The 26,832-nt window shown below is 44.5% G+C and overlaps 3 protein-coding genes across 6 annotated transcripts; all 3 read right to left on the reverse strand.

Moving 5' to 3' along the window:
* Positions 1–10: 10 nt before the first annotated feature.
* On the reverse strand, positions 11–7,454 carry LOC144058474 (uncharacterized). Its single transcript, XM_077576950.1, has 5 exons — positions 6,642–7,454; positions 5,476–5,603; positions 4,049–4,284; positions 2,892–2,979; positions 11–1,342 (listed from the first exon to the last, which is right to left on the reverse strand). Exons 3-5 carry the CDS (start codon positions 4,279–4,281, stop codon positions 1,136–1,138), a joined length of 528 nt encoding a protein of 175 aa, XP_077433076.1. The 5' UTR covers positions 4,282–4,284; positions 5,476–5,603; positions 6,642–7,454; the 3' UTR covers positions 11–1,135.
* A 1,322-nt stretch (positions 7,455–8,776) lies between these two features.
* Positions 8,777–16,712, reverse strand: clk2b (CDC-like kinase 2b). The gene is made up of 11 exons (XM_077576952.1): positions 16,392–16,712; positions 14,278–14,368; positions 14,141–14,207; positions 13,934–14,050; positions 13,541–13,707; positions 12,615–12,709; positions 10,664–10,793; positions 10,500–10,582; positions 10,345–10,424; positions 9,508–9,598; positions 8,777–9,433 (listed from the first exon to the last, which is right to left on the reverse strand). The coding sequence occupies exons 1-11, from the start codon at positions 16,455–16,457 to the stop codon at positions 9,251–9,253; spliced, it is 1,170 nt and encodes a 389-aa protein (XP_077433078.1). The 5' UTR covers positions 16,458–16,712; the 3' UTR covers positions 8,777–9,250.
* A 153-nt stretch (positions 16,713–16,865) lies between these two features.
* Positions 16,866–26,730, reverse strand: LOC144058472 (meiotic recombination protein REC8 homolog). 4 transcript variants are annotated; one of them, XM_077576944.1, is made up of 17 exons: positions 26,403–26,730; positions 25,491–25,559; positions 25,223–25,365; positions 25,027–25,102; positions 24,844–24,958; positions 24,555–24,630; positions 24,421–24,482; positions 23,775–23,853; positions 23,606–23,708; positions 22,877–23,045; positions 20,401–20,680; positions 19,738–19,886; positions 19,616–19,658; positions 18,443–18,527; positions 17,543–17,611; positions 17,357–17,445; positions 16,866–17,142 (listed from the first exon to the last, which is right to left on the reverse strand). In XM_077576944.1, exons 1-17 carry the CDS (start codon positions 26,456–26,458, stop codon positions 17,039–17,041), a joined length of 1,767 nt encoding a protein of 588 aa, XP_077433070.1. In that variant the 5' UTR covers positions 26,459–26,730; the 3' UTR covers positions 16,866–17,038. The 4 variants fall into 4 exon arrangements, with proteins under 4 accessions (XP_077433070.1, XP_077433068.1, XP_077433069.1 ...); XM_077576942.1 differs by having other exon boundaries at positions 20,369–20,680; XM_077576943.1 differs by having other exon boundaries at positions 20,353–20,680.
* Positions 26,731–26,832: the final 102 nt, after the last annotated feature.

Here is a 26,832-nt window from a genome sequence, read left to right on the forward strand (position 1 = left end):
TTTCAGAAAAGGGATGCCGTGGGTGCCAGTCGATTTAAGCATTTTGACTGATCTTTCAAGGTCCACAGAAAATTATGTGTTTGGACTATGGAAACACACATACTACCAAATGAAAGATTGGACTCTCATCGTTCATCAGAAAAAAAAAGTTTGTTTCTACCTTATTCCGTTTTTCAGTAATCAACAATAGAAAATGGTTAGTTTCACCTCTGTTTTGAAACAAACGTCTTTTAACGTCTTTGGCACTCCTCCATAGGATTTTACTAAACGTTATTTAACGTTTTTGGCAGTCAAAGAGTTAAAAAGAAATGTAAAGAAACATTAACTGCAGGTTTATACTTAGAAATAGTTTAAAAAAGAAAGTTGCAATGGACTAACTTTTGTGATAAAGTGATTTTTAAAAAGTTACAGCTTTAAAGTTAATTACAGTTATTATAGGGATGACGGCGATGACATCGCCATGACAACCAGCCTGACGGGACGCAGACCAACACGGGATGTCTTAGTTCCAATTAATTGATGTTCACCGGGTGGAAAAAGACAAAAAAAATAATCATTAATGAATGAAAAGTTTCAATGGTTTCAAAATGCAATCGTACAAATACTTGGAAATTATATTTGGACATAAAGTGTAAAAAATAAGATACAATAAAAATGGACTTTTATGAAATATCATTGAATTTGACAGATTTAAAAAAATATATTTCCCCCCTCAACCTGTGTGTCCTTTAAAGTGATATACTGTATTTTAAGCGTCATTTATTATTATTATAATCCTAAAAACGAATACATGCTGCATTGTGTATTATGAATACAATTTGATGTTGTTTACAAATAAAAGCAGTCGGTTGCATTAAATCATTCATTTTTCTATTTATATCCCGGTAAGGCAATTGAGAACAGATTCTCATTTGCAAAGCGGACCCGGCTGCAGACAGCAGAATAAAAGAGAATACAAAAAAGGAGATGTGCGGCGTCCATTTGGACTCAAAATATCAAATACGATTCCTTGCCCGATGAAGACAGAACTCTATTATTGAACAATGTTACAATGGTTGCCCATGAGAGTGTTTTTTTTCTCCCCAAGAAGATATTTTGAAAAGATATTTTTCTGCAACAAGAGTTGGCGCGACGATCACATGACTTGACAAGCCCGCCCTCTCTGCGGCGCTTGGGGGGCGCGTCTGGCGGCGTTGCCCCCCAAGCGGAGGCCTCGGAAGGCGTGGAGCAGGTCGAAGCCGCCATCTTTGGACTTGCCGTCGGGACGCACCAGCTCGGACAGCCGGCGGGGGAGCGACACTTTGCCGCCAACGCACTTCAGGTGCTTGGCGTCCTCGCAGTTCTTCACGACGCGGGACAAAAAAACACAACGTTGGGGTCTTCAAGAAACAACAATGGAAGTTTTGCGAAACTCACTCGTGATCGCTGCATCCAAGAATGACGACTTGAATAAGATGATTGGACTCATTGCAGTGTTTTTATGTTCAACTTCAGAAACGTTTGTTCCAATCACACCTGCCCGTGTATTATTTCTGACTCTGGCACGGCCGCCATGTTCTTCAATGCTGCTGATGCCAAACTGAGTGTTGTTTACTCATTTGCATGTGTGTGTGTGTGTGTGCGTGCGCGTGTTATTTCTCATTCATGTAAAGCTGCCACTTGTGACGAAGCAGATTTTGCTTTGCTGCCTTCGGATCACAATCACACCTACAGATGTTTTCATTTCTTGACTCAGGCAAGCCCAGCTGATACTGATTTACATCTACATGTGTATTATGTTATTATTTATGTACTATTACCACCACATAACTGTTATTTTACTCATTCTCATTGATATGAGCTGCAAATACGTACACAGACGTTTTCTATATTTATTTGCTATCCATCTGTGCTGCTGCTGCTGCTTTGAGGCATTAAAAACGAAACGTTCCCATTCTATTCAATTCTCTTTTTGTTTGTATATTTATTTACACAAACCACACTTTTATTCTACGGCTTTTGACTCAGGATTGTTTTTTTTTTTTTTAATGTTATTCATTTATTGTTTTCACTGTCTTTGTTTTTGTGTGCGATTGTTACTCCATGTAAAGCATTATGTAGGCTGCGATGGTTGTTTATAAATAAAGATGAGTCGAGGCGCAATTTGAATATGATTTTGATTTTCAAAAGTCACCTACTGCCTTTTTTTCGCATGAATATGATACATTAAACAATTGAGAGTGTATCGCACAATGGCGCAGGGAAGTTGTTGAGTTTTTTACTTTTTTTTTTTTTTACTCATATTTAACAGCATCTTTGCAGCACTATTTCATCATTTCTAATAATTGGTGACCTTATTTATTTTTGCATAATCATTCACTCAACATTTTGTTTCAATTCTACTGTATTCAAATACATGACAGTTAAATTGGAAATATATGCATTCATATGCATTTGATAGCATTCTTACAAATAGTTGTCATTATTATATATTTTTCAAGTCAGAATCTCTTGAATGAGACGTCATCAGTGGTTGCAGTTCCATCTTTCTTTTTTTTCCCCATCTTGACGCAAGGTTATGCTCCAATTTGTCTATTTCTGGGATGACATATTGAGAAGATTTCATAACTTGGCCATCGGAGTGCTGAGTAGCGAGAGGATTTCTTTATCCGTGAAATTGCATTTCAAATGTGATGGGACAATTGGCTTGTGCTGAGCATTTACAACCAAATCACAAAGATGTGAGCAGTAAAAAAATAAGCCCAAGATGAAGTCATGAAGGTGTTTTGAGAAGCCGATTCCAAATATCAGCACGGTTGCCGTATTTTCCGTCTCCAGAGGCAAAATGTGCAGCCTTTCTAAAAATAGCGCCTGCGTGGATCTCCCCTGAGCGCCGCCGCCCCACAACGCACCTCTGACAGCTGATATTTCCTCCTGAAGTGAGCTCTCATGGCGGCTCTCTCGGCGTTCTTCTGAGCGTTGGTGGCCTCACGCAGCTTTCTGCAAGTAAACAAACAAAGCCTTCACAAAATCGACTTCACACTCTTTGGACTCGGTTGGCGCTCGCTCAAATGTAACAAACCCGATAACGGCTTTTTTGCATACTAAGTTACAGCTCCACATGATGATCGGAAACCATCATAAGAGAAAATTCACAGTAGGTTGACTTTTATCAAAACCGTATAGAGCAAAAATAAATATGTCTTGGTTTAAAACATTTTTCAGACTATAAGTCCCGCCCCCAAATCATGGTTGCTTGCACCTTTTGATGCTATAAAAGCTAAATCCTTGTTGTGACGGATGGCTAAGGCTAAATTAGCAAGCTAGCACACTAACAACATACGTCACACAGTCGCTATGACTACTACTACTTCTATTTCTTCTCCTTCCATTTTTTTCTTTTACTACTTTCTTTACAGCAGCAATAAGTGAAGAAGCGGGATTTGAGTTGAGGAAAAGAAAAAAATGTCAGTTGTTACAGGCCGAAGTTTTCCATCTAACGGCAACTCATTCGCTTCCGTCAACACAATTAGGAATTCATTTCTCAAAAAATATGTTTTTTTTTCTTCATGATGCCTTTTGTGATTGGTGTGCTTTATACTCTGGAGCATAATCAGAAAAATACGCTGAAACTGTTTGAGTGACGGAAGCGGTGACTTGGCGGTGACACTGATGCCGGTGTGTTGCGATGCCGGTTCATGGGCTAGCCAACGAGCTTGTTAGCCGGCAGGTGTCATGTGTGGATCCGCGTGAGATAGCGGGCTAGCGGCAGGCTAACGGCAGGCTAGCGGCAAGCTAGCGGCAGGCTAGCGGCGGGCTAGCGGCAGGCTAGCGACAGGCTAACGGCAGGCTAGCGGCGGGCTAGCGGTCGGACCATTGGCTGGATTGTCTGCAATGCTGGAAGAATTGGTTCTGTGTTTTTGGCCTGATTTTGACTTTCTGACCAGCGCTTTGGATGCAGCTGCAGTCTGGTCGTTTGTTTCACGTGCTTTATAAATAAAGTTGAGTTTCGATTCAGTCAAGCATGAAGACAACTTGTGATACGAAGCGTGGCTGTGTTTGCGCTTGCCTCTCTTTGTCCAAGTCGGCCTGGTAGGTGCGAGCCACCGCTGGATATTTGGCGGCGGGTGTTGGTCGAGGGGCTTTCCCCGACCTGCCGCAGCGTCCTCGTCCCCAACGTCCAACTTTGCACTTCCTGCGCTTGCCACGCAACTTCCTGTTGTTGCGTACGGCGCTCACGCAGCTGGTGAACCTCCTGATTGGCGCACGAAAAGATTTCTTGACTCTCTCCACCGATTCCATCGTCTACAAACACGACAAAGTCACGTTAGAGGGGAAGTCGCGTCCAATATTTTATTTGCAATGCGCTCAGACGAGTCGAACCGCTGATGTGATGAATTGCCTTCAACAAGAATGAAGCAGATGAATCCATGTGTTTTGCTGCATGTCAGCGGGCTGACATGTACTGCCCCCTGCTGTCGACTGAACTTGAGGTCAAAGTGCCCTCGGACTGGCTTTGCGAGGGTTCCGCCAAAATAACCTCCTTTGAACTGAAGCTGTCGCTTGACCTTTACAATATTCAGTCTCTGTTCAAGTATTTCTACATGATTTCTTTTCACAGAATTTTGGTCTCCATCATCATGCCAAGGTGGCGAGCATTTTCTATGACGTAGGCTTACTTTGCTCGGCATCTTTTTGGCTTCACAACAAGCGATAAATCCTGAGTAACAATTTCCGAATGTCCTTTAACTCATTCACCTGACAGCCATTTTAAAAAATTTCAAAAAAATGTCAATACCCACATGATATTATGTTCAATAATTAAATAGAAACCAAATGTGCCTGATGACAGAATAGACTCTCTCCTTTCTGCCTTGTCCCTTTCTTTTATAATCGACAGTAGAAAAATGAAGGTTGCAAAAAATGCAGCCATGACTCCCATGGACTCTCAAACGGTGTTTATTTCGTTAAAAATGGGTTAATGATGCCATCTACTGGTGGTTGGGACTGAGTAAAGTTGTTTCCAAGTTTGACATTTACAGTGGAGCATCATCAGATTCTAGCCCTGTTGAAAAAAAAAAAAAATGGATTGACAAGTATACTTGTCAAAGGCGGTGATTAAATGGTTGTCAGTGCGCCCCCAGTGGACGAAAATAGCAACAACAGTTACTTTTCATTGGAAAATTGCAACTAATGGTTCTATGATCCTTACAGGCCCGAATGGACCTCTTGACGGTTTGATTCGACTTTGAAATGTGATTGCGTCTTTGTCTAAATGTGCCCCGTGATTGACTGGCGACCAGTCCAGGGCGTACCCATCCTCTCAACCCGTGATCCTAATGAGAAGAAGCAATAGAGAAAATGGCTGCATTGCCTTTTCAGCCTCGGTGGGGGACTGCGCTTTACTCTGTCTTAATAGTCTCTTACTTATAAAAAAATAAAAATAATTCTGTATGCGACCACTGAAATTGCGTGCTATGAATGAATGTGACTTACTGATTTACAGTTGCTGAAGGAGGCCTGCGTTGTTGTTGTCCGCTCCTTCAGTCCTGCCGTGCGGACGTGACAGGTGGCATCCGGAAATCAGGACATGCTCGCAGGCAGTCAACAAGTCAGGTGGAGACCTGGACAAGGACAAGGACGACCCGTCCAACACACACAAACCAACTATAACATACAGTATGCATGGCGAGGCCATTTTGCAGGCGGAGAAAGATCCAAAAGTATTGGGACGGCAAGGTCCAATTCCTTTGTGTGGATTTTATACTGAAGACATTTGGGTTTAGTTAGTCTTTATTTTAGTTAAAGGAAAACACCATTTTATTTTTCTAGTTTCAGTCAACAAAAACTGTCAAGGTTTTAGTCTAGTCTTAGTCAAGACAATCATTTTAGCTCTGTATATTTTTTGTAAGCAGATAATGCTGAACATTTTGGGGGGGCGAAATTCGTTCTCCGCATTTGACCCATCCCCCGAGGGAGCGGTGAGCAGCAATGATTGCACTCGGGAATCACATGGTACATTTTCGTCTCATCTTTATGAGTGGACGAAAATGCATCCTGATTGGTCCCAGTTATTGTTTATTAATGAGTCTAATCGAGTTTTAGTCCAGTGAAAAATGTGTGTTGACGAAATAATTTTTGTTTAGTTTTAGAGCATCCATTGCACCTCCTAAAGTGGAGACTGAAGGGAGAAAGAAAACCGAACTGAAAGAGGCTGCAGTAAAGGCTTGGAAAAGGAAGAATGCATCCGTCTGGTGAAGTCAGCGGCAAGTAAGGGTCATGCCAACAAATTGGAAATGTTATGCATTTAGTCTGTTCCAATACTTTTGCTCACTTGAAAAGTGAGTGGCTTCAAACACATGGAAATGTGAAGATCATGAAATAAAAACTGAAATTCACAACTTGTGTTTCGTATTCATCGTTTGTCAAAAAGTCTTCAGTACACAACAAAAACAAAGGAACCGATCTTGCCCATCCAATATTTTTGGAGTGGAACGTAGGATACGTAAGCATGATTTAGAAAGTTGAAGAGAAGGTCGAAACGTAGAGCAGCGTCAGGGAACGAAGATGTTTATAAAACTGATGAAACAAATAATAGGGGTGGTGGTATGCACGGTGAGCAGGTATACCGTATATAAACGACAAACACGCTCAAGTCTTACCCGTGTTTGAAAGAAGGTGGTCCGAGTTAGCAGAAAAGATGATAGCAGAACTCCCGATCCGAGCAGATGGTCTCCGCCGCTTGCACCTGCCGAAAACTTGTTACAAGCAAGTCAGTGACAGAAGTTGCTAGCAACGCGCCTCTGGTTTTTTTTTCTAGCTTCCTCCCTGGTGTGCTTTGTGTCGATCCTGCGCGGCGCCAGCGACCCTTTTCCTCTTCTGTCCGTCCACCACCTCGCTCGCCTGCGGGATTAGCGCTTAATGAGAAGATCTCGTTAGCCACGGCAGGTAAAGACTCACGTGCTCGGGTGGAAGGCTTAGACACGGATGATGTCATGCCGACTGACGCCCGCCACCTGTTTTGTGAAACATCCGCTCGGCCCCGTTGACGGGACCATATTGCATTTTCCAAAAAGTGAAAACAGGATGCATAGCTACAAACGACAGTCGCATATTATGTTTGATTGTACTGCATGTTTAAACTGTTGAATTCCGTGATTCTTGGCTCATAGGAGAGCGCAAAAGTTGCATATGACACGCTCGCCTTACAGCCAAGTGGGTGAGAAATGGTGCGAGGAGCGCCGCCCGCTGAGGATTGGAGAATAAGGCGGCTAACTGATGTTAGCTCTTTAAGGTGGCTAAGCTTGCGGTGACACGCCACCGACATCGCGCACGTGCTCACCGAGGACAGCATGACACGGCAACGCACACATTACAGGCACGTGCACGAAGAATTCATCACAGCTGCACCCACAGGTTTTATGTTTTGTATAAAATAATAATATACAGTATATATATATATATATATATTTTTTTACTTTTTTAATTTACTAGTCAGATTTTTTCTTTCAACCTATCCCCCATTGCGACCCACCACGTTTTTGTTTTTCTGATCCCCAAACACACATTTTTGCCTGGATGAACTACTCAAGTTGCGTATAACAGAAATTCTGAATAATCAACGAGACCCGCCCCCACAGAAACTTTATAATTGCCTATCGATGCCACAAGATGGCAGCCAAACATTACTGGTCTTTAGACAAGGTTATGGCCTGCACGATAAATGAAGCTCCTCTCCCTCACGACAACATAGTTCGTCGGTACCAAGATGCCACAAGGTGGGCACCAAAGCAAAACTTTTATATTCGCTCTCTTTAGAATATATCAGATAACAGCTTTAAAAAAAACGTTTACTGGAGAATCCACAAGCAGCGCATGCAAATATGCGGGCCACCTGTGATCGTCTCGATCTCGAGTCGAGTCACTTCAGTATAGTTCTTTGGCATCAAGAAAGGGCTTTTGGCGCCATCTTAAGAGATATTTAACATGGCTTTAGCGCCTTCTTGTACCTGCTTAGGTTCCATCAGAAAGCACAAAAGAGCAAGCAACTTTTCAGGAAGTAACAAGAAAGAAAAAAAACTCAGCTAACAGGTGACATGGCAAGAAGTGAATTGTTGATATGGCATCTCCACTTATTTTAATACAGAAATATAATTTGAGATACAAGTGTTTTTTTGAGTTAAGAGCACACTCATGGAACGATATAAAACTTGTATCTCAAGGTGTCACTGCATTCACATTAAATCAGCAAATAACGTTGCCAGGAAAAGATGACGGATAAGCGCATCGTGCCATCTGCACACGCACAAATGGAGCAAGGTTGCAGGCGAGAACGCACGTTAGCAGCCTTGACGACTGCACTCTCTGCACGCCATCAATCTGCCACAGTCGACGGCAGGGACGAGCGCGCGCGCCGTGTTTGCATGTGCGTGACATTTGCTCCTTTTTGTTTCTTCCTACTCCACAAGCTTGCACTCGTCAAATGAAAAAAAGCAGCAGAGCTGAATCGTAATGAGACAAACTGGCTCAATAGCAAACACATTGACGGGAAACCTTGCAAACACTTACGAACATCGATAAGTCTTCGTGTCGAACAACAACGTATGAAACGCGGACGTGTGAGAAAAAAAAAACGTTTTGGTCAAAACAACACAATTGATTGCATTCAATTGGCTTATGTTCACGTTTCACACTGATATGTTTGAGCGTTTCACGGGTTCAAGTGTTCCTGTGGTGTCAGTGTCAAGGGAGTCCAGCTTTGTGTTCCAAAGGGTCCAGTGATCAGGAACTCCAGGAATCAGGAATTGATGATATATTTATTGATACAGAATGAATTGTTCAGCAATGTATGAAATATAAAAGGCATATTTGAGGAAGTGCCACTTGCCGGATCTGGCGGCTCTGAGGTGCGAACCCCTCCAGTAACCCCAATGCAGAGTTGCCGCTATAAGCTTTAAAAAAGCGGGAAAATTCGGTTTATCTCGTCGCATCACGGCTCGGATCAGTTAACCCTGACCCGACACGTGTTTCCAACGCATGCGGGAGGACGAAAAAGCGTCCGCTACATCAAGAGCGCAACACGTGGCAACACGTGGCAACACGTCGCAGCGTCCTGTGCCAAATTGCAGACTACGTGCCGAAGAAGTCACCGTTCTGGTCAAGCAGTCACGAGACTGCAGCAGGATTTCTAGCGGCGCTATCGAGGTGGCGTGCCGCTGCGTTTGGTACGCCACAAGATGACCTGAAAAGCTCCTTGTTTTCCAGGCGGAAGTTAGCGGCCCATGTTGAAGCTATTTCGAGGCGTCGGATTCCTTGCTGACTGTTGCGGGTGCAGAAAGAAGGGATGGTTCAAAGCCGAGGGAAGAGGGATCCGTTTGGAAGGCTCGTACTCCAGCATCCTCTCCAGGAGGTCAAAGAATTGATGGTGTTCCCTGCTCTGTGACAGCAGGTACTTCTGGGAGGGGGGGCACGAAGAGAGTCGTGAAGTGACGGTTTTAGCCAAGGTTGAAGGTTTGGTTGCAAGCTCACCCGCAAAGGTTTGCACTTGGCTCGGACCTCGCGTCCAGACGTGGAGCGTTCGTTCCAGTTGAGGCGGCCGCAATGGAAATAACTTTGCTTCCTGGAAACAAGAACGTTTCTTCAACGGCAAATACTGCACTGAGCTCGGGTGCTCGCCGTTCACTCATTGCGGGTTTGCTCGATTGTGGATTTTGATTTGCGTCCATAATATTATAAGTCCATTTCTACATACACGAAGTGCAAATGAAAGTGCAGCGAATTATTTATAAAATTGCGACGAAAAGAAGCATTAATGTTTACACGCATATGATATTTATAAAGTAAAGCATTCTTGCTTGATAATTCAATGCGGCTGGCAGCGGATGGCGTTTCCGCACTGCTCAGTGAAGGCAGACGTGTTCTTTCGCTCACAAAGCAGAAGCACGTCGGCGAAAACCGCAAATGCGGCATCCGGAACCAGAAGTACGTTTAGCGACAATACTTTTCCTTGAAACATACCGTCAATAAAATGTGTCATTATCCATCCAAACAATTAGTAAACATTTTTTAATGGCAAATAAATCTTTTCACTTTGTTATTTCAAGTCATGAACTTATTCATATAGAAAAAGCCTTAAAGGCAACCGGCTATTTTTCTGATTCAATTAGCACAAGTGTTTAAAAGGGTGGCAAATGTGTGGTGGGCTCGTCATGGTGCAGTAGATGTGCAACTCGCCCCACAAAAACAAAATACTAAATATACCTACTCATTTACGACCTCTACTTGACGTAAATTCACCATTGGTGGGCAGGCGTGGAACATTTCACCCGCGAAAAGTGAAGGAAAACGCCGTACGCCGCTTGTTACCTGCTCCTTCGAACCATTGGCTGAGGAATTGGTCCATGGATGTGCTCCATCATAGCGAGATGCTCCTTATTGTCATGAGTCTGCAGAAGCAGATGTCAGGTCAAGTTCATCCGCCGCTCTCTATTTGCAGTCGCGCAAAGCCGCCGGTTCGAGACCTGGTAGAGCGTGAAGCCCTTGTAGAACTCAAACAGGATGCAACCGATACTCCACACGTCGCAAGGGTGACTCCAACCCAACTCTGCAGCGGACAGAGGACGGACGGGTCAGAAGACGGCGGTGGAAGACGCGCGTGCCGTGCGTGCCGCGCATGCCGCCTTACCCAGGATGACTTCGGGGGCTCGGTAGTGACGCGTGGAGATGACGGTCGAGTGGTGTTCGAGATCAAACGTGGCGCTGCCAAAATCCACCACGCGCACCGTGCTGTCGTTCACGCGCTTCTCATTGCACTTCTGCAAGAAGAACAAATGCAGAAAGTGGAAGCAGTCCAGACGTTACAATCAATTGATTGCGGTTCTTTACGGACTACAAGAAGTCCACCACTTGGAGAGACAACAGCCTCCTCGTCTCAAAATCCAAACGTTCATACCGTTCAGCATTCCATGCGTCTTAGTCAAGTGCGCATTAAAATTTAGTAATTCAGTTTAGTATCCAGGTGGAACGTATATTCCTAACGTTCCAGTGGTCAAGTCATCCGAAGGTCCCCACACTGCTGCTATTCCAGTATCCAAGTGTGTCCACTGTTGTAGTATTCCAAGAGTTACATTTATCATAATCCCGGTTCTTCTGCAATCCATCTTCCAGTTTTTCCAGAGTTGTTGTTTGTTTGTAAGAGGGGACCTCAGGACATGTTAGCGTTCCTTACGTTCAAGCATTCCTGGCGTTCCGCCCGGTGTCATATTCAAATATCACATTTCTGGATTCAAACGGACCAAGCGTGACCAGTTTTCAGTGAGTTAAAAGTTCTTGCACAAGCTTCTGGTGCTTAAGGTCTTTGTGGGCTACAAATTCTTGATGTTCCAGCCATCTTAGTCTTTTAGTGTCTTAACCGTTCAAGTGTTCCAGTTCCTCATTTTCCAAGTGCTTCAGTTTTTCTAGTTCCGGTGTTTCTGGTGTTCCGACAGTCCAAGTGTTCTTGGTGTCCCACAATTCCTGGAGTTCCATTTATCCGAGTCATCCTGACATTTCAGTGTAAACGGTTTTCCATTTCCAGGGGAAAAAAACATTCAAGTGTTTCTAGAGTTTGCATGTTTTTCCCGGTTGGAGTGTTTCTGGTATTTCTAGATTTAGTTTTATCGACAGATGTGGAAAATGAGCTACGAACCAGGATTGTGTACACCAAACACACCGTTTTGGCTGTTCCGTAAGGAGTGCTGTATATGCAAAACATTCATTTTTGAATTGTACATGAAGTTGTTATTTACAGAGAAATGTTTTTGTTTTTTTTTAAACCTCCTAATATGAATACCAGGGATGTGATTTGACCAAAGTGAAATTATCTGAAAATTTAGCCGGGGGACTGGGGGCCGCTGGCACCCAGCTAGGTCCAGGGCAGTGCCCTGGTGGGGGGACAAGGGGGGCGCAGCCCCCCGGAGCTCATGGGTTTTCCGTGTTTTTAAGTACTTTCAATGCACTCACATGACAAAGAAATAGACAAAACAACAGCATAAATTTTCAATGTATATTGAACTATCCCATATAAAATGGCAGTTTTAGTCAACTCAAAATCAGTCACATTCAAAAACATTGGACTGCCTTTGCTTTTAAAAACTATCACTGAGAATATCATCATATCTAACTAATGTGATTACTAAGTTAACACATAAATAATGTTGAAGAGTTCAAATTTCATGAACAAATAATTGTATCATGACCAAATGAAAAGTAACTCATATTAGAGCATACCACAAATGTCTTTGTTATAGCAGAAGATGTTATCTGTCGGAGTCATGTGCATACACAATGAACTACTAAAAAAAATAAAAAAATAAAAAAATCAGATTTTTTTTTTTGGGGGGGGGGATAAAAAAAGCGGAATTCCGCGAATTAGCGGAAAAATCACATCCCTGGAATACATTTTCTATTCGAGAGTATCTTCCCAAACCTTTGTCACAACAAGGTCAACCCACAGCGTTTTATTTGTAAAAATACTTTTCAAGTGGGTAACGTTGACGGCTCACACATTTGAGAGTTGCATTCACCACAAACATCAAGAAAAGCATCCATTTTTTCTTACTCTATTCCCAGCCAGCGCGTCTGCTTTTGTTTCTAACCTTGTCAGCGTTGTATATGACGGAGTAGTCAGAGTTGACAAAAAGGATGTTCTCTGGCTTCAGGTCGGTGTGAGTCAGCCTGTTGTCATGGAGAACTGCAGTGAGAAGGCAGGGCGGGAGGAAGGAAAATGGCGGCGGGGGGGGGGGGGGACAGGTGGCGAGTTATCAGGAGGAAGCCGACGCCCTCTTCAGGCTGACACCTGTGTTGATTTAAAAGCTAGAAAACGTGACTACAACCACCAGAAATCCAAAGATAGTTTAGGAATTCTTCATTTCATAATCTTGGCCTTGTGTCGAATATCAGAGACCTCAAAAGACAAAATAGAAAACCTTTGCCATTTTTGTCATCAAAATAACCGCTCTTGTTGGATTAACGGTTGCTAATGTCGCTAAGTCAATTGGCCACCAAAGCCACATATGAAAAAGGAAGCCATGCACCAAAGTTGAATTCTCCAATTAAATGAAGTTGAAAAAGTCAAGCTGAACTGCTGTTGTTAATTCATTGGTAGTTTAGTGCTAACTAAGCTAACTCATTTGCTATCCCGGTGAGGCGCATTCGTGTTTAGATTTTACTTTAATGCAATAGTGATGTATTTAGTTATGCAACTTTTATGTAATTCTGAAATTGGATCTGGAGTCCTTCAACATCTCGTGTGTGTTAATGTAAATGATTTACTGTCTTCAAGAGTTTGCTGCAATTTTACTTTTTCCAACATGGTGACAGGCCAAAAGACGTATCGTTGCAAATTTGCAACCATATTTAACTTTAGTTCAACTCAGACACATTTATAATCTCATATCATCCTCAGAGTTGAGCTTCTCGCGGCTTTTTTTTTTTTTGCAGCCACATAATCCTCTTACTGACATCAGACACGTTCATCCAGCAGCAAGTAAGGAATAAAAATAAAATCAGCGGACGGACTCACAGCTGACGGCGCGGCAGATCTGGTGGGCCATGTGTCGGATGTGCTGGATGGGGTACGGCAGGAAGTTGTTGCCTTTCTGGAAGTCGAAGGTGCTGAGGGACAAGAGCTCAAAGGAGATGCAGATGTGGCCGTAGTAGTTGAACCAGTCCAGCATCTGCACGCAGTGGCTGCATTTGACAATACAATGATAGATTACCGTAATGCCCTGGACTGGTCGCCAGTCAATCACACGGCATGTGGCGACAATCATTCCCACTCTTACGCAATAGTAAAGGCAATTAGAGGCATCTATTTGCATTGCCGTACTTTTCAAGACTGTATTAAAAAAGAAGCCACAATTTGATGAAACGCGTTGAACTAAAAACATGAAATGCGACAAGATGAGAAACTCACTAAAGTTTGTGCTGATCTTTGTGGCAAATTTTCTCCAGCACGTTAATCTCCAGCTTGGCTGCTTCTCTGTACTTGTCGATGTTCTTGATGATCTTCAGAGCAATCTGACGCCCACTTCTGCGTGTTCAAGAAACATCCGGAATTATCATCACACTTGTTGAATTCTCCTCAGCTGTCATCCCCGCTTGATTTTGAGGATCTTTTGACCTGCTGTGGTCCAAACATTGCACCACCTTCCCGAAGGTCCCCTCGCCCAGCGTGTCCAGGATCTCATCTGTGAGAAGGACGGGACTGTTATGACGCGCCGAGTGTTTCTAAGGTGGCAACCCTGAACTGTTACCTACATCGGTCTTCGAGGATGTCCCCGTTTTTGTAGACCAGGTGGCCGTTCTCTGTGTCTCGGTCGCTGTCCGCCGCTGCTTCATGACTTCCTCGCTGGAAACAAAGATGAGAAAGGTGTCATGATGAACACAAATGGGATCTTGATAGCCAAAGCCAGGGATGTGTCATGGGGGACGTGAGTGATTGAGGGATGGTGGACCCAAATGCAGAACCTGACGAGACCGGCCGCCATGACTGGACAGGACGTGACTAGACTGGTCGCCTGATTTGCCTTGACTTGCTGTGAAGTGGCTATGACTTGGCTGGGGCTACGGCTTGACATGGCTGTGGTTGTGACTAAGACCACTTGGCTTTGACGAAGACCACTTGGCTGTGACGAAGACGACTTGGCTGTGACTAAGACCACTTGGCTGTGACTAAGACCACTTGGCTTTGACGAAGGCGACTTGGTGGTGACTAAGACCACTTGGCTGTGATGAAAACGACTTGGCTGTGATGAAGACGACTTGGCTGTGATGAAGACGACTTGGCGGTGACTAAGACCACTTGGCTGTGATGAAGACGACTTGGCTGTGACTAAGACCACTTAGCTGTGACGAAGACGACTTGGCTGTGACTAAGACCACTTGGCTGTGATGAAGACGACTTGGCTGTGACTAAGACGACTTAGCTGTGACGAAGACGACTTGGCTGTGACTAAGACCACTTGGCTGTGACGAAGACGACTTGGCTGTGACTAAGACCACTTGGCGGTGACTAAGACCACTTGGCTGTGATGAAGACGACTTGGCTGTGACTAAGACGACTTGGCTGTGACGAAGACGACTTGGCTGTGACGAAGACGACTTGGCTGTGACTAAGACCACTTGGCTGTGACGAAGACCACTTGGCTGTGACGAAGACGACTTGGCTGTGACTAAGACCACTTGGCTGTGACGAAGACCACTTGGCTTTGACGAAGACGACTTAGCTGTGACTAAGACCACTTGGCTGTGATGAAGACCACTTGGCTGTGGTGAAGACCACTTGGCTGTGATGAAGACGACTTGGCTGTGATGAAGACGACTTGGCGGTGACTAAGACCACTTGGCTGTGATGAAGATGACTTGGCTGTGACTAAGACCACTTAGCTGTGACGAAGACCACTTGGCTGTGACGAAGACCACTTGGCTGTGACTAAGACCACTTGGCTGTGATGAAGACCACTTGGCTGTGATGAAGACCACTTGGCGGTGACTAAGACCACTTGGCTGTGACGAAGACGACTTGGCTGTGACTAAGACCACTTGGCTGTGACGAAGACCACTTGGCTTTGACTAAGACCACTTGGCTGTGACGAAGACCACTTGGCTGTGACGAAGACGACTTGGCTGTGACTAAGACCACTCGGCTGTGACTAAGACCACTCGGCTGTGATGAAGACCACTTGGCTGTGATGAAGACGACTTAGCTGTGACGAAGACGACTTGGCTGTGACTAAGACCACTTGGCTGTGATGAAGACCACTTGGCTGTGACGAAGACGACTTGGCTGTGACTAAGACCACTTGGCTGTGATGAAGACCACTTGGCTGTGACTAAGACTTGACACACAAACTTCCACACAACGTAGCCAATGCACCCACACTGACTGAACCGACCCCACAAACTTAATACACCTCTGCTAATGACTTCACAAGACACACAAGGGGCTGAGGGCACGGATACGTTGACACACGGGAAGGGAAGACACAGGCGGACGGGGCTACACAGAAGGCAACGAGGAGAAAGACAAGGAACACAAGACAAAACACTGACAACAAAGAACACAAACACCAAAAAGCAAACAAAAACCCAACCCCACAGAACCGAAAGGTGGCAGAATGAACTTTTAACAGCTGAGTGTAGAATGTTAATTTATCGGTTTGTGCACTAAGTGTGACCTCAGCTTGTTTACAAAGGTTAATAAGCTGTGACATCTGACCTCTTTGAAGGCGTCAGGGCTCTATTTCCATCCACATTCTGTGACTGTTATTAATATCAGAAGCCTCAGCGTGTGAGCAGGAGCCGCTCATACGATGACGACGAAGGTGCGTAGTCAGAACCAAATCGCACTTTGAGCGCACAAAGATACTCACGGACAAGCAGAGGCACAGACAGTCCAAAAAGCTTTTGTACACAGACTGCAGCTCTGTCTTGCCCATTGCGTCAAGCACCTCGGAGGAGAGGATGGAGGAAGGAAAGCGGACCGGGGAAAAACCAGGGATGGAAAATGACCTGCAGTGTTGTCAGACCCAATCAAAAGAGGAGCGTGGATGAAAAAGAGCAACGATAAGAGAACGAAGCAAGTGCGGCAACTCCAAAGGCAAAAGTGAGAGAAGACGACAGGACGGAGCTGAGACTAAGAATAAACTTCAGCGGCGCTGGCAAAGCCTCCTGCCGCCGAGGAAGAGTCAAGATGTGGTCTTGGGGACGAAGGCGGGAGGGGACAGAGCTCGGGTTTCATTTCACTTGACTGCCCTCCTGGCACCTCCTTGACCTCGCCTGTGTTTTGCCACACCTGTCCTGCTCCGCATAGCTGACATCTCTCTCGATATACGGCACACGCTCGCTTGGCCGGCTTTGGAACTTTATTGCGGGAATGTCAGGTCAGGCATTTTTTTTGACTTTTTTTTCTTCAAAAAACTGGCTATTAAAATTTAAAAAGCATGCTTATTTGAAGATGTAAAAATGTTGTTTTTAAACTTTTGACCCATAGAACGAACAAGCAACAGAGTGATTTGCTTCACAAATGAAAAGTCTCCTCATCGTAGTTGGGCCCGCGTTGGAGCACGATGTGCCCGTATGGCTCCACTTGATCCGCACGAATCTTGCCGGTCGCCAAAATGTCTACAACACAACAATAACACCACTCATGGGGACATGACAAGAGGAACATCCAATCAGAATAGAGAAAAATCATTGACGTTGGGTGTTGGGTGTAATCAAACCATTCAAGCTCTGCAAAACTTTACTTTGGAACTTTTGAGTTAATCAATTTAAAAAAATGGGAGGCAACCGATGACCTCAACATGGTTAAAAACAAAAAACACTGTTGTCCTACCAAGAAGGTTTTGAAAAAGGTTGCTGACACTCCTGCGGTCAGCTTCTGGAGGAAGGAGAGCGTGAAAAAGCAGAGCTTTCTCCTCCGGCCTGGACACACAAACACACACACACGCACACACACACGAACATGCACGCACAGTGAGTCAGTCTCCCACGCAGCCGAGAAAACGGCAATGATTCTTACCCAACGGACTCTGGCAACGCTTCCGGAACTTCAGCGAGGTCCGGCAGTTTGACGCCGGACCGGGACCAGCTTGTGCATGCAAACGGAGAGACGGTAAAGCTTAGCTAGATAATCGCATTTACAAACTCGCGATGCCTTGCCATGCAAATCATCTTTCACCATTGAAATGAACAGAAGTGCAATTTATCTGTTCCAGCCATTATAGTTATTTTTGAACGAAAAAAATGCAGTGCATAAAAAAAAGGTTCGAACATTTGTTGTCCTCACAACCTAAAAAAGAAAAAGCAAGCACAATGTATGTATTGTCAACACTAACTCTTTGACTGCCAAAAACGTTAAATAACGTTTAGTAAAATCCTATGGAGGAGTGCCAAAGACGTTAAAAGACGTTTTTTTTTCAAAACAGAGGTGAAACTAACCATTTTCTATTGTTGATTACTGAAAAACGGAATAAGGTAGAAACAAACTTTTTTTTCTGATGAAAGATGAGAGTCCAATCTTTCATTTGGTAGTATGTGTGTTTCCATAGTCCAAACACATCATTTTCTGTGGACCTTGAAAGATCAGTCAAAAATGCTTAAATTGGCTGGCACCCACGGCATCCCTTTTCTGAAAACGTCTGGCAGTCAAAGAGCTAATGCATTTCCTTCCTTTTTGTTCTTCAGTGGTGTGTAAAGCAACTTAACGAAACATTAGCGCCACCACCTGATCTTATCCTTCCATTGCAAGGAAACCAATGTGAATTGATCATGGCATGATGTTGCAAAAAATGTGTGCTGGCACCATCTAGTGGTGGTGGCGTGAAGCACACCAATCACTGGAATTTGGCCGATATCTCAAGACATTAAAAAAGGAAAATGAAAATGTGAAGCTCATATCTCAAGGCATAAAAAGAAAGACCTTTCTTGCTCTGGCGGGTACACGGGGGAGATCTCGCGAGAGGATTCCCGCTGCTCGGATGCCTCCAGTGGAAGTGAACCGAGACCTGACACACACACAAGACAGGCACAAAATATCCATATTGGGACCCGTCAATTTTTACGGTCAAGTCCAGTTGCACACAATTTGTAACAATCTCCGTAATCACCTCCAATGTGTAGCGATACCACCAATGCAAACATGTTGCGCGGATCATAATCAAAGCGTGTCGAACATTTTCATTACGTTTTACATCTCAAAGACTTTTCTAACTTTTAAACAGTGTCAATCAAAATCAAATATTATTATAATTATTCATGCCGAATATTTGATATAGAATTATATAGCGCTCATAATGCTTGGGTCATAACATGAAAGTAGATGGTTCCGGTCTTTAATGCTTGTTTTCTTACCACTTGAAACATTTTGCATTTCAGCACAAATCCAATATTTAGAATCCTTTTTAGACTATTTGTAGTAGATATCTGCTTTTCAGTTGGTGTGTTTAGTGAATTTGCTCAAACATGATCCTACACACTCCTTCGAGTATAACACAAAATATTGACATTTGACCTCCAGTTTAACATTAGCAGACTAGACAATCAGCTCAATGCTAGTAGTTCAAATTTGAGAGCATTTTCAGTGAGAATTTGATGTTATAAAGCTAAAAGATGATCTCATGTTTCTTTTTTCCCGTACAGTGTTCCGTCGCTATAACGTGGCTCACTTTTTGCGGCCTGGCTGTTTCGCGGATTTTTATTTTCAAGTAATGAACCTATTCTTGAAAATTGATGAAGGTCTGAACATTGCAAATGTTTAAAAAAGAAATGTAAGAAAATGTAAATGCATCCATACGGAAAGTGTATAAAGTGTGTAAATGTAAAACATATAGCTAACTACTTTGCGGAATTCATTCCTGGCGGCTCTTTTTGGAAGCCCAGCGCAAAACGAGGGAAGACTGTATTGTATTTCTTACACTTTCCGGATTGTCAACCCAAATGACGAGTGTTTGGATGTTGCATTCCCAGCCCTCGTGTGTTATTTCCATTCCAGGACGCCCGCCCTGACCAAAGCGACACAGCTGCCCGCCCTCCACCTTTGCCATCGGCCCCGAGCCCCGGAGAAGCCCCGTCCCCGAGAAGCCCCTGCGTGTACCTGACACCTGAACCGCCTCGGCTTCTGTTCCGTCTCTCGGCACCTGCCACCACACACAAGACGATTGATCAGACTTCCCGTCCTCCGCCAAATAAGTGCCCCGCCCCCTTTTCCTTCCTAACCTCGGCAGGGCTGCCGTCCGGCTCCACGGGACGGCTTTCCTCAGAACTGCTGGACTCCACGCCTCCTCCACTGGGTAGCAGCTGCGCGTCGTCGATGGGCGTGATGGTGGAGGATTGTGTCCAGAGCAACAGCAAATCTTCGGGTAAGGCTGCAGAAAGGAGGTGAAAGGTGAAAGGGGAACGGCTTGCTGGTTTATTTTTGTCAAGGTTACGGAGGTGAACTTTTAAAAGAGCAGCAGGTGCATCAGCACAAGGGAAGCATGAGGACAAATAATGCGAATGAAGGCCAATGCTGTCGTGCGCAAGATCGGTGAGCTATTTTTAGAACGGACCCGTGGGCGACTCATGTTGTCCTTGGAGCTAACTAGTACCCACTGGCATCTTTTTTTTTTTTTTGTACATTAACAGCAAAAAGGCATTCATGTTTGCAGTGTTCCTCTCTCGCTCGCAAACGCCATCCCCCTTCCTCCGTGTGTAACCCCCCCCCCCTCTCTTGCCCTCTCCTGCTCTCTGAGAAGGAGAAAAAAGGTAAATCAATAGAGGCAGCTCGGTTACCCAACAGATCTATTGTGCCCTGATTGAAATGCCCTCAAAAAATATAAAAGAAGAGCTCACTAGCGGTTATTGAAACCTTAACTTGGAAACAACAGCAAACGGTCAAACCGGTGATCGGCCCACGCCGAGTCCATCGGGTACATGAAGGCAGCGGGTCCGAGCGGAACTGACCACCGCAAGGCTGGCTGAGCAGCTCCCGAGCACTTTTCAGCCTGTGCGACTCGGGCGGCAGGAAGGGTCGAATCCTGGTTTCCAGCAGGGGGTCCCTGATCTGCTGCTGCAGCTTGTCATGCGGAATCTGCGTGAGCGGGTCGAAGAAGATCAGCTGCCTCCCCGCCGCCCGCTTCTTCTTCCTCTTCGGCTCCGTCTCCTCTGGGTGGGGCGCACCCTAGGATGGAAGAACGCACGCCGACATTTGAAGAAAGCAACATTGGAGTTGCGAACGGGACATTTGCGTCCACGTTTGGGACCGCAAATGATGAGAACGGACGGCTGAACTTGCTGACGCAGCAAATTCGCTCGTGTTTCATTGAATCAAAAATCTTGTGTTCATTATTATGAGTTACTGGGTGTTGATTCGGGCGTTATTTGAACACTCACAGTGAAGAAAAAGCTCTAGGGGTGGTGTTATTTCAGCCTGGAGTCAAAACTCATTGACTCCAGGCTGGCTTACTTTGCACATCCGGGCTCTTTTCTCCTGCAAGGCGGCTGCGTTTTTCACTGGATTTTAAGGACAACTGCGGGTCTGGATTATTCGCTTTTAGAAGGTCAGGATGAAATGATGCCGTTCTTGAATTATTTTGTTCATGAGTTAACGTAGCTTTATCGACCTTCAGAATCATAAAAAAGGCCGATGCCGATATTTGTCTGCCACTTTGCTGCTAACATTCTTCCGTCAAATACTCCGCCAAACAACGAGTGCCTCACCTGTGTACAACGAGGCGCACATTTTGCTCTTTGATTTAGTTTGAATCCTTGAGCGACTTTGGCGCCAAGAAGTGCCATAAAACAAGGGCTGGAATGAGAAGTAATTGCTGGGCTTAGAAATGTGCTGTCGCTGCCCGCCAGCACAGAAAGCAAGGGTGCATGCTAAGGTCGTAATCCCGCAGATTCGCTGCAAATGTGCCAACAAAAGGCAGAAAAGACATGAAAGTGACGCACTTTGAGGCGATGTCACGAGATCATCGCTTCTTCTCTATGACCTCACCTCTGATCTCCAATACTGCAAAAGGTCAAAGGCTGAGGTCATCTTGCGTGCATATGATCTGGTTTTGACGATGGAAACCAGACCCGGGCCAAGTCCAGCCCAGCCGTAATCTCCGACCGGCTCTCACAGGATCCATCAAGTGGAAGCAAAATGTCAAATATGTGGTTGGAAGTTGTGCTTTTGTTTGATGCGCGCACGCGTGGATGCTAGCACGAGCCGAGTTGCGAGCATGAGCTAGGAAAGGGTTTTTTCGCAGCTATCAGCAAATCAAATTTTTGAATGCAATTTCAAACCAATTTAATGGCCATGTTGTACTGCAAATACACACACACGCGCGTACACACACTCAGTCAATTACGACGTTTCATCGTAATTAATCGCAGGATTGCTATAGTTAATTTGCGATTAATCGCACATCTGTTCTAAATGTACAAGAAAATTTGTTTTTTTATGCTCTTGTTAATGAGCATAAAGGTTTGCAAATATGGTTACCAAATACAAATGTGGTTGTATCTTTTAGTTCATGGATACAATCATTTTATAGTTAGTAATTGATAAAGTTATTTGAAGTTAAAAAGTTATACTCAATAGTGAAAAGGAGTGTGAAACATTGTCTTGATGTAGTTTTCTGCCACTGGATAGCATTAGTGTTTCATGTTGGACATTGGTGACAGAAACTGTACTCTTTTTACTTTTTTTTTCTTTCAGAGAATACAGGCCATTTTGTTTGTTGTGAATTACAACTAGTTCCCAGTCCCGACAAATACATGCGTCGTTTGGAAATCCCCCGTCGCCTGCACTGTGCTTTTTATCATCATTATTATTGTTGCCTCAGACAAAAATCTTCGTTTCTTCAGGTGTTTTGCAGCTTTTGCATGATAACAGTAATCGCGCGTCGACGTTCGACTCGACTTCCGTCTGGAACGACTGCCGGGGAACGGACGACGTATGGCGTAAAGCCGTCTGCACGTTTGTAGTTTTTTTTTTGGTGTTTGGCAGAGTTGACAGCATCCACCTCAAAGTTGTTTAGTGCCAGTAAAAATGATGCCGAACCCCCGCAAGTCATGACAAAGGTTTCATTCATCTCGCTGTCAGTCAACGGTTCATCAGCAGAATTATACAAATATGAATTCAAGGTTCAAATCGTATTTAGTGTCGCTTTAAGGCCTTAATTTCAGCCCAAATCCATTTAATGACTTTGAATGTTTTTTAATGAGCCACAAAAATCCTTTTCGTCTTGTGTCACCAAATTAGCAACGTTGTGCTAAATTTATTGTCTTTTCTGACTCCTCCAGCAGCTATTTTCCCCCAAAAAATAAACTAGCACATGCGCCTGTTTATTTGGACCAGTGAGCCTGCTCCGGGTTCTACCTTTACCTCTGCGACTGCTGACTCCTGCGCTGCATCCGTGGCAGACGACGAGACTGGCGGGAGGGTGCCGACGGGGGTCATCTCCTCAGCGAGAGACTGAGGCATCCCCTGAGTCTCATCCTGGGGATGCAAGGTGAGGTCCTGCTCCTGGCTGGACACCGTAGTGGGACCCACTCTAAGAAAGGACAATCACAGCGAGGGTTTGGTTTTCGTGACCGGCGGAAATCTGGTGTGGAGTATCTCTGTGCGGAGGCGGGTTAGACCTAGTGTTGGCTATTTGGCAGACTAGCATAGTTTGGTGGAACCCGAGAGGGAGGGCTGGCCGCGGTAGGCGTGATAATCAAAGTGGCTCCTTTCATAATGAGATGAGCGAGTCTCATTTTTATTTGTGCAGTGAAGTGGGCACTCGTTCGTGTGCCCCCCATAGCCGTGCCACCCCAGTAAGATGATTTAAAAAGTGCGTTACACTGATTCATATGGGTTGATGCACACTGTTCATATATTTAGGAACAAAATCTACCATGCATGTCTACAGAAGTCAGAGTCTCAAATTCGCCCAAATTGCCTTAGACCAGCCGTGCCAGGATTTAGACTTTCTCCTTCGTTGCACAGAAACGGCCATCTTGGGAGAAACCACTCGACCAAATTGGCAAACATGCACAGTGAATCTTGCGCCGATACAAAAATCCGGATACGCGAGTGCGTGTGCGTAAATGTGTAAAATTATTTTTTTACGTGAGAGCGGTCGCTGTGGTCGCTGTGGCGGGGCTCGGCTCCCTCACCGGCGCCCTCTCGACCTCGGCTTCTGCTGCCGGCGCCGCCTCGGGCCTCAACAGTTCTGAATGAGGACGCCAAGACAGGACGTTGCTGTGTTGTGTGGTGTCATGGCGGGCAAGCGGCTTACCGGTCAGGAAGTTGTCGGTCTGGGCCAGCAGCACTTCAAGCGTGTCTTCAACGTTGTCGTCCAGATCTTGGCCAGAAAACTGCCAACAGGAACAGACGATTGAAAACGATCACATGACAGCACTTGAATGACAGCGAAACAAGAAAAAAAGAAAAGTATTTAGTCAGCCATCCATTGTGCGAGTTCTCCGTCCCACTTCAAGTGAACAATGAAGCTTAGGGTTGCGCAATTACTTGAAATTCAATTACAATTTCAATTATTACACTCCACAATTACAAAATTGGCGCAACCGTAAACAAAAATAAAACATTAATACTCATTTTGATTGAATTGTTTAAATGTATATATTTGCATTTTTTTTTTATGTTAAAATAATTCATTTAATAAATCTGATTTGGTCTGAAAGAAACTTGCTTAATTATAGTGTTTCAATGAAATTAATTTGTCTTAATATTTTTTTACGTTTAAACATTTTCTTGTTTTGCACCCAAAAAAAAACATTGATCGTCCTAGTCGTGATTTCAATTCTTACCAAATGAATCGTGATAAATATTTTCTTCATAAATGAGCGGCTCGAATGAACCCTGCAGCGGGTGAATGCGTGTGTGCGTGCGTGCGTGCGTGCGTGCGTGCGTGCGTGCGTTACCTCGGGCGCGAAGATGAGTTCCAAGTCGTTCATGGTGATTTGTTCTCGAGACGCGGTAATTCCTGGAAGAAGGTCAAAACCAATTTTTGCCGCTAATGAGGACAAGCAACAGGAAATGGAAGATGATCAATTACTGTTGATTGGTGAGGCGGAGCGGGCCGGGGTCAGCGGTTGGATCTCGGCAGAAAAGGCTCCTTGTTCAGGAATTTCCTCCATCGGACACACAAAGATCACGTCAATGCAACAAGTGCGTATACATGCGGCAAGACCAGCTTTGTGTTCTTGTGTTACCTCCGCCAAGCACAAAACGAATGAATTAGCTGCATGTCTTTGAACAACTTTAAGTCAAATACTTCATATTTTGCAAGAATTTGGGGCTCCATGAAGCGTTGTGTCCTTCTGTGGTCTCCGTGTTGGCAGTACCTGCATCAGAACGCTGGGACTGGGCCTAAACTCGTCCATCTCTCCAAACAGAGGGTCCAGCCCGCCATCGATCTCATCCAGGCGCGCCATCGGGTCCGTGAAGAGTGTCATTTGTCTGGGATGAAGCCGGAAGCGACACGCTTGCTCATCGGGCGTCCGTCAATGCACAACGTGAGGCCTCACCTGCCCGGATCCTTCATGTCCAGCCCCTTGGACCTGCTTTTCTTCAACAGCTGGCCAACAATGTACTGAAGCTCCTCTGAGGGGGACGGCATTTCAATACACTTATTGCCAAAGATGTGCTTTCACATTTTTTTGTTTTTATAAAACTAGTTAACAGCATTGTGCGTGTGTGCATGTGATGCGTGCGCTTCCTCACTCAGAAAGATGACACACTGGCGGTGGAAGACGACCACCACGCCATACTGGAGCTGAGAAGACAGGTAGAGGGAGAAGCGAGGCCGTGGCAGGTTGGGCTGAGGAGGCGGGACTTGCACCAGGATGTAGCTGATGATGTCATCGCTGAGAAGGTATCAAGCGCATGTTAGAGCTTCCACAGAAAAATGTTGTCATTTTATTTGTCCAAACAAATCGAGCTTTAGTTGTACCAAAAGAAGAGAAAAGAAACCATGTCGGTCTAAAATTACCAGGTGCGCTTCACGTTGACTTTCAGGAATTCCCGGCGAGGAACGGTGATGCCCCTCGTTGCAGCCAGCCTGCATACATTAAAAAAAAGAAAAAGAAAAAACAAAAGTTTCACTAACACACTAACTAGACAGAACATTTGTTATATCCTGGACTGGTCACCAATCATTACAATCAATCACAGGGCACAAACAGATAACTATTCCCACTTATGGGACACGAGGACCCCGTTGGGCTTCTGTTTCGCCATCAAGTGAAAAATACAAGATAGATAGATACTGGCAGGGAAAAAAACACGTGCCTTACAATTTATTTATGTTTTTTTTTTTGGGCTGGGGGGGGGGGGGGGGTAAAGTGATAACATTACGTTTTTCAATTTTTTTATATAGAAACTTTGGTATGAACAAACATATATTTTCCAAGATAATACACGACAATTAAAAAGATAATACATTTTGTCAACAGCATAAGATTGATCACAAAAGACAAAGACACGTCATTATGTCCTGTATAAGCAAAAGAGTATTTTTCAAAATGCTTCCCATTCATGCTTCACTGCTTGCATACACGTCAAATAAACTCGATTGTAGCTCCCAAAAAAGCTTTTGTGTCATTTTAGCGTCAATTTTCATTCTAATTGAGGCCGTCTGGCAACATTAGCGCAATTTCAATAAAGCAGCCACGCACGCGCACGCGCCAGAAGCACATCATTTCGTTTTCTCATGACATGGTTATAAAAGCGTGCTTTAATCTTACGCAGGGCGAAACACATGCCTGAAAACTACTTTTGACAACTAGTACATGTGTACTTGTAAATTAAAAACAACAAAAATGCAATGCTCGTAGCTTATCGTTAGCTACCTAGCAGATCGCATTTGATCAAATGATGGCGAAATGATGTAGCTTTTACTCACCAAATGGTCGAGAAGCAGCCAGAGTCTCGTTTCAAAACAGCGGGGTAGTAAAACATTTTGGCCACCAAGAAGTGACTTAAAATATTCCTTATGGAGATGCTCGTAAAAACTTCTAGTGAAGTTTTTAAGTGGCGCAAAAAAATTTAAGTGGGAATTTCTTTTTCTTTTTTTTTTTACATCGGATGTTTCCGAGTGGGACGCTGTGATTGGTCCATCCCGCCGGTTGCTAGGGGGAGGAAGAAGATGCTCGTAGAAACTTCTAGTAAAGGTTTGGTTGGTGTCGACAATTTAAATTAATTAAAATTACAGCCACCTCCACAGAATTCATACAAACCATGTTTCCCCCCCCCCCCTTGAAAATAAGTGGAGTAATCGTGGAAAAAGCCAAGACATTCAGTTAAAAAATGTACATGACTTTTTCACAACGGTT

This window comes from Vanacampus margaritifer, chromosome 9 (genome assembly GCF_051991255.1).
Source record: "Vanacampus margaritifer isolate UIUO_Vmar chromosome 9, RoL_Vmar_1.0, whole genome shotgun sequence".
Taxonomy (NCBI): domain Eukaryota; kingdom Metazoa; phylum Chordata; class Actinopteri; order Syngnathiformes; family Syngnathidae; genus Vanacampus; species Vanacampus margaritifer.

Excerpts from the sequence above, each read along its gene's own strand:
- clk2b (XM_077576952.1), bottom strand. The coding sequence starts at position 16,457 with ATGGGCAAGACAGAGCTGCAGTCTGTGTACAAAAGCTTTTTGGACTGT. Across the intron at positions 12,710-13,540 it reads GATCTGCCGCGCCGTCAGCT|TTCTCCATGACAACAGGCTG; the intron begins GTGAGTCCGTCC and ends TTCTCACTGCAG. Across the intron at positions 9,599-10,344 it reads CCAATGGTTCGAAGGAGCAG|GAAGCAAAGTTATTTCCATT; the intron begins GTAACAAGCGGC and ends TCTTGTTTCCAG.
- LOC144058474 (XM_077576950.1), bottom strand. The coding sequence starts at position 4,281 with ATGGAATCGGTGGAGAGAGTCAAGAAATCTTTTCGTGCGCCAATCAGG. Across the intron at positions 2,980-4,048 it reads GCCGACTTGGACAAAGAGAG|AAAGCTGCGTGAGGCCACCA; the intron begins GCAAGCGCAAAC and ends GTTTACTTGCAG. Across the intron at positions 1,343-2,891 it reads GGAAATATCAGCTGTCAGAG|AACTGCGAGGACGCCAAGCA; the intron begins GTGCGTTGTGGG and ends CGCGTCGTGAAG.
- LOC144058472 (XM_077576942.1), bottom strand. The coding sequence starts at position 26,458 with ATGTTTTACTACCCCGCTGTTTTGAAACGAGACTCTGGCTGCTTCTCG. Across the intron at positions 23,854-24,420 it reads AACTCATCTTCGCGCCCGAG|TTTTCTGGCCAAGATCTGGA; the intron begins GTAACGCACGCA and ends TCCTGTTGGCAG. Across the intron at positions 17,612-18,442 it reads TACCCGCCAGAGCAAGAAAG|CTGGTCCCGGTCCGGCGTCA; the intron begins GTCTTTCTTTTT and ends TGCATGCACAAG.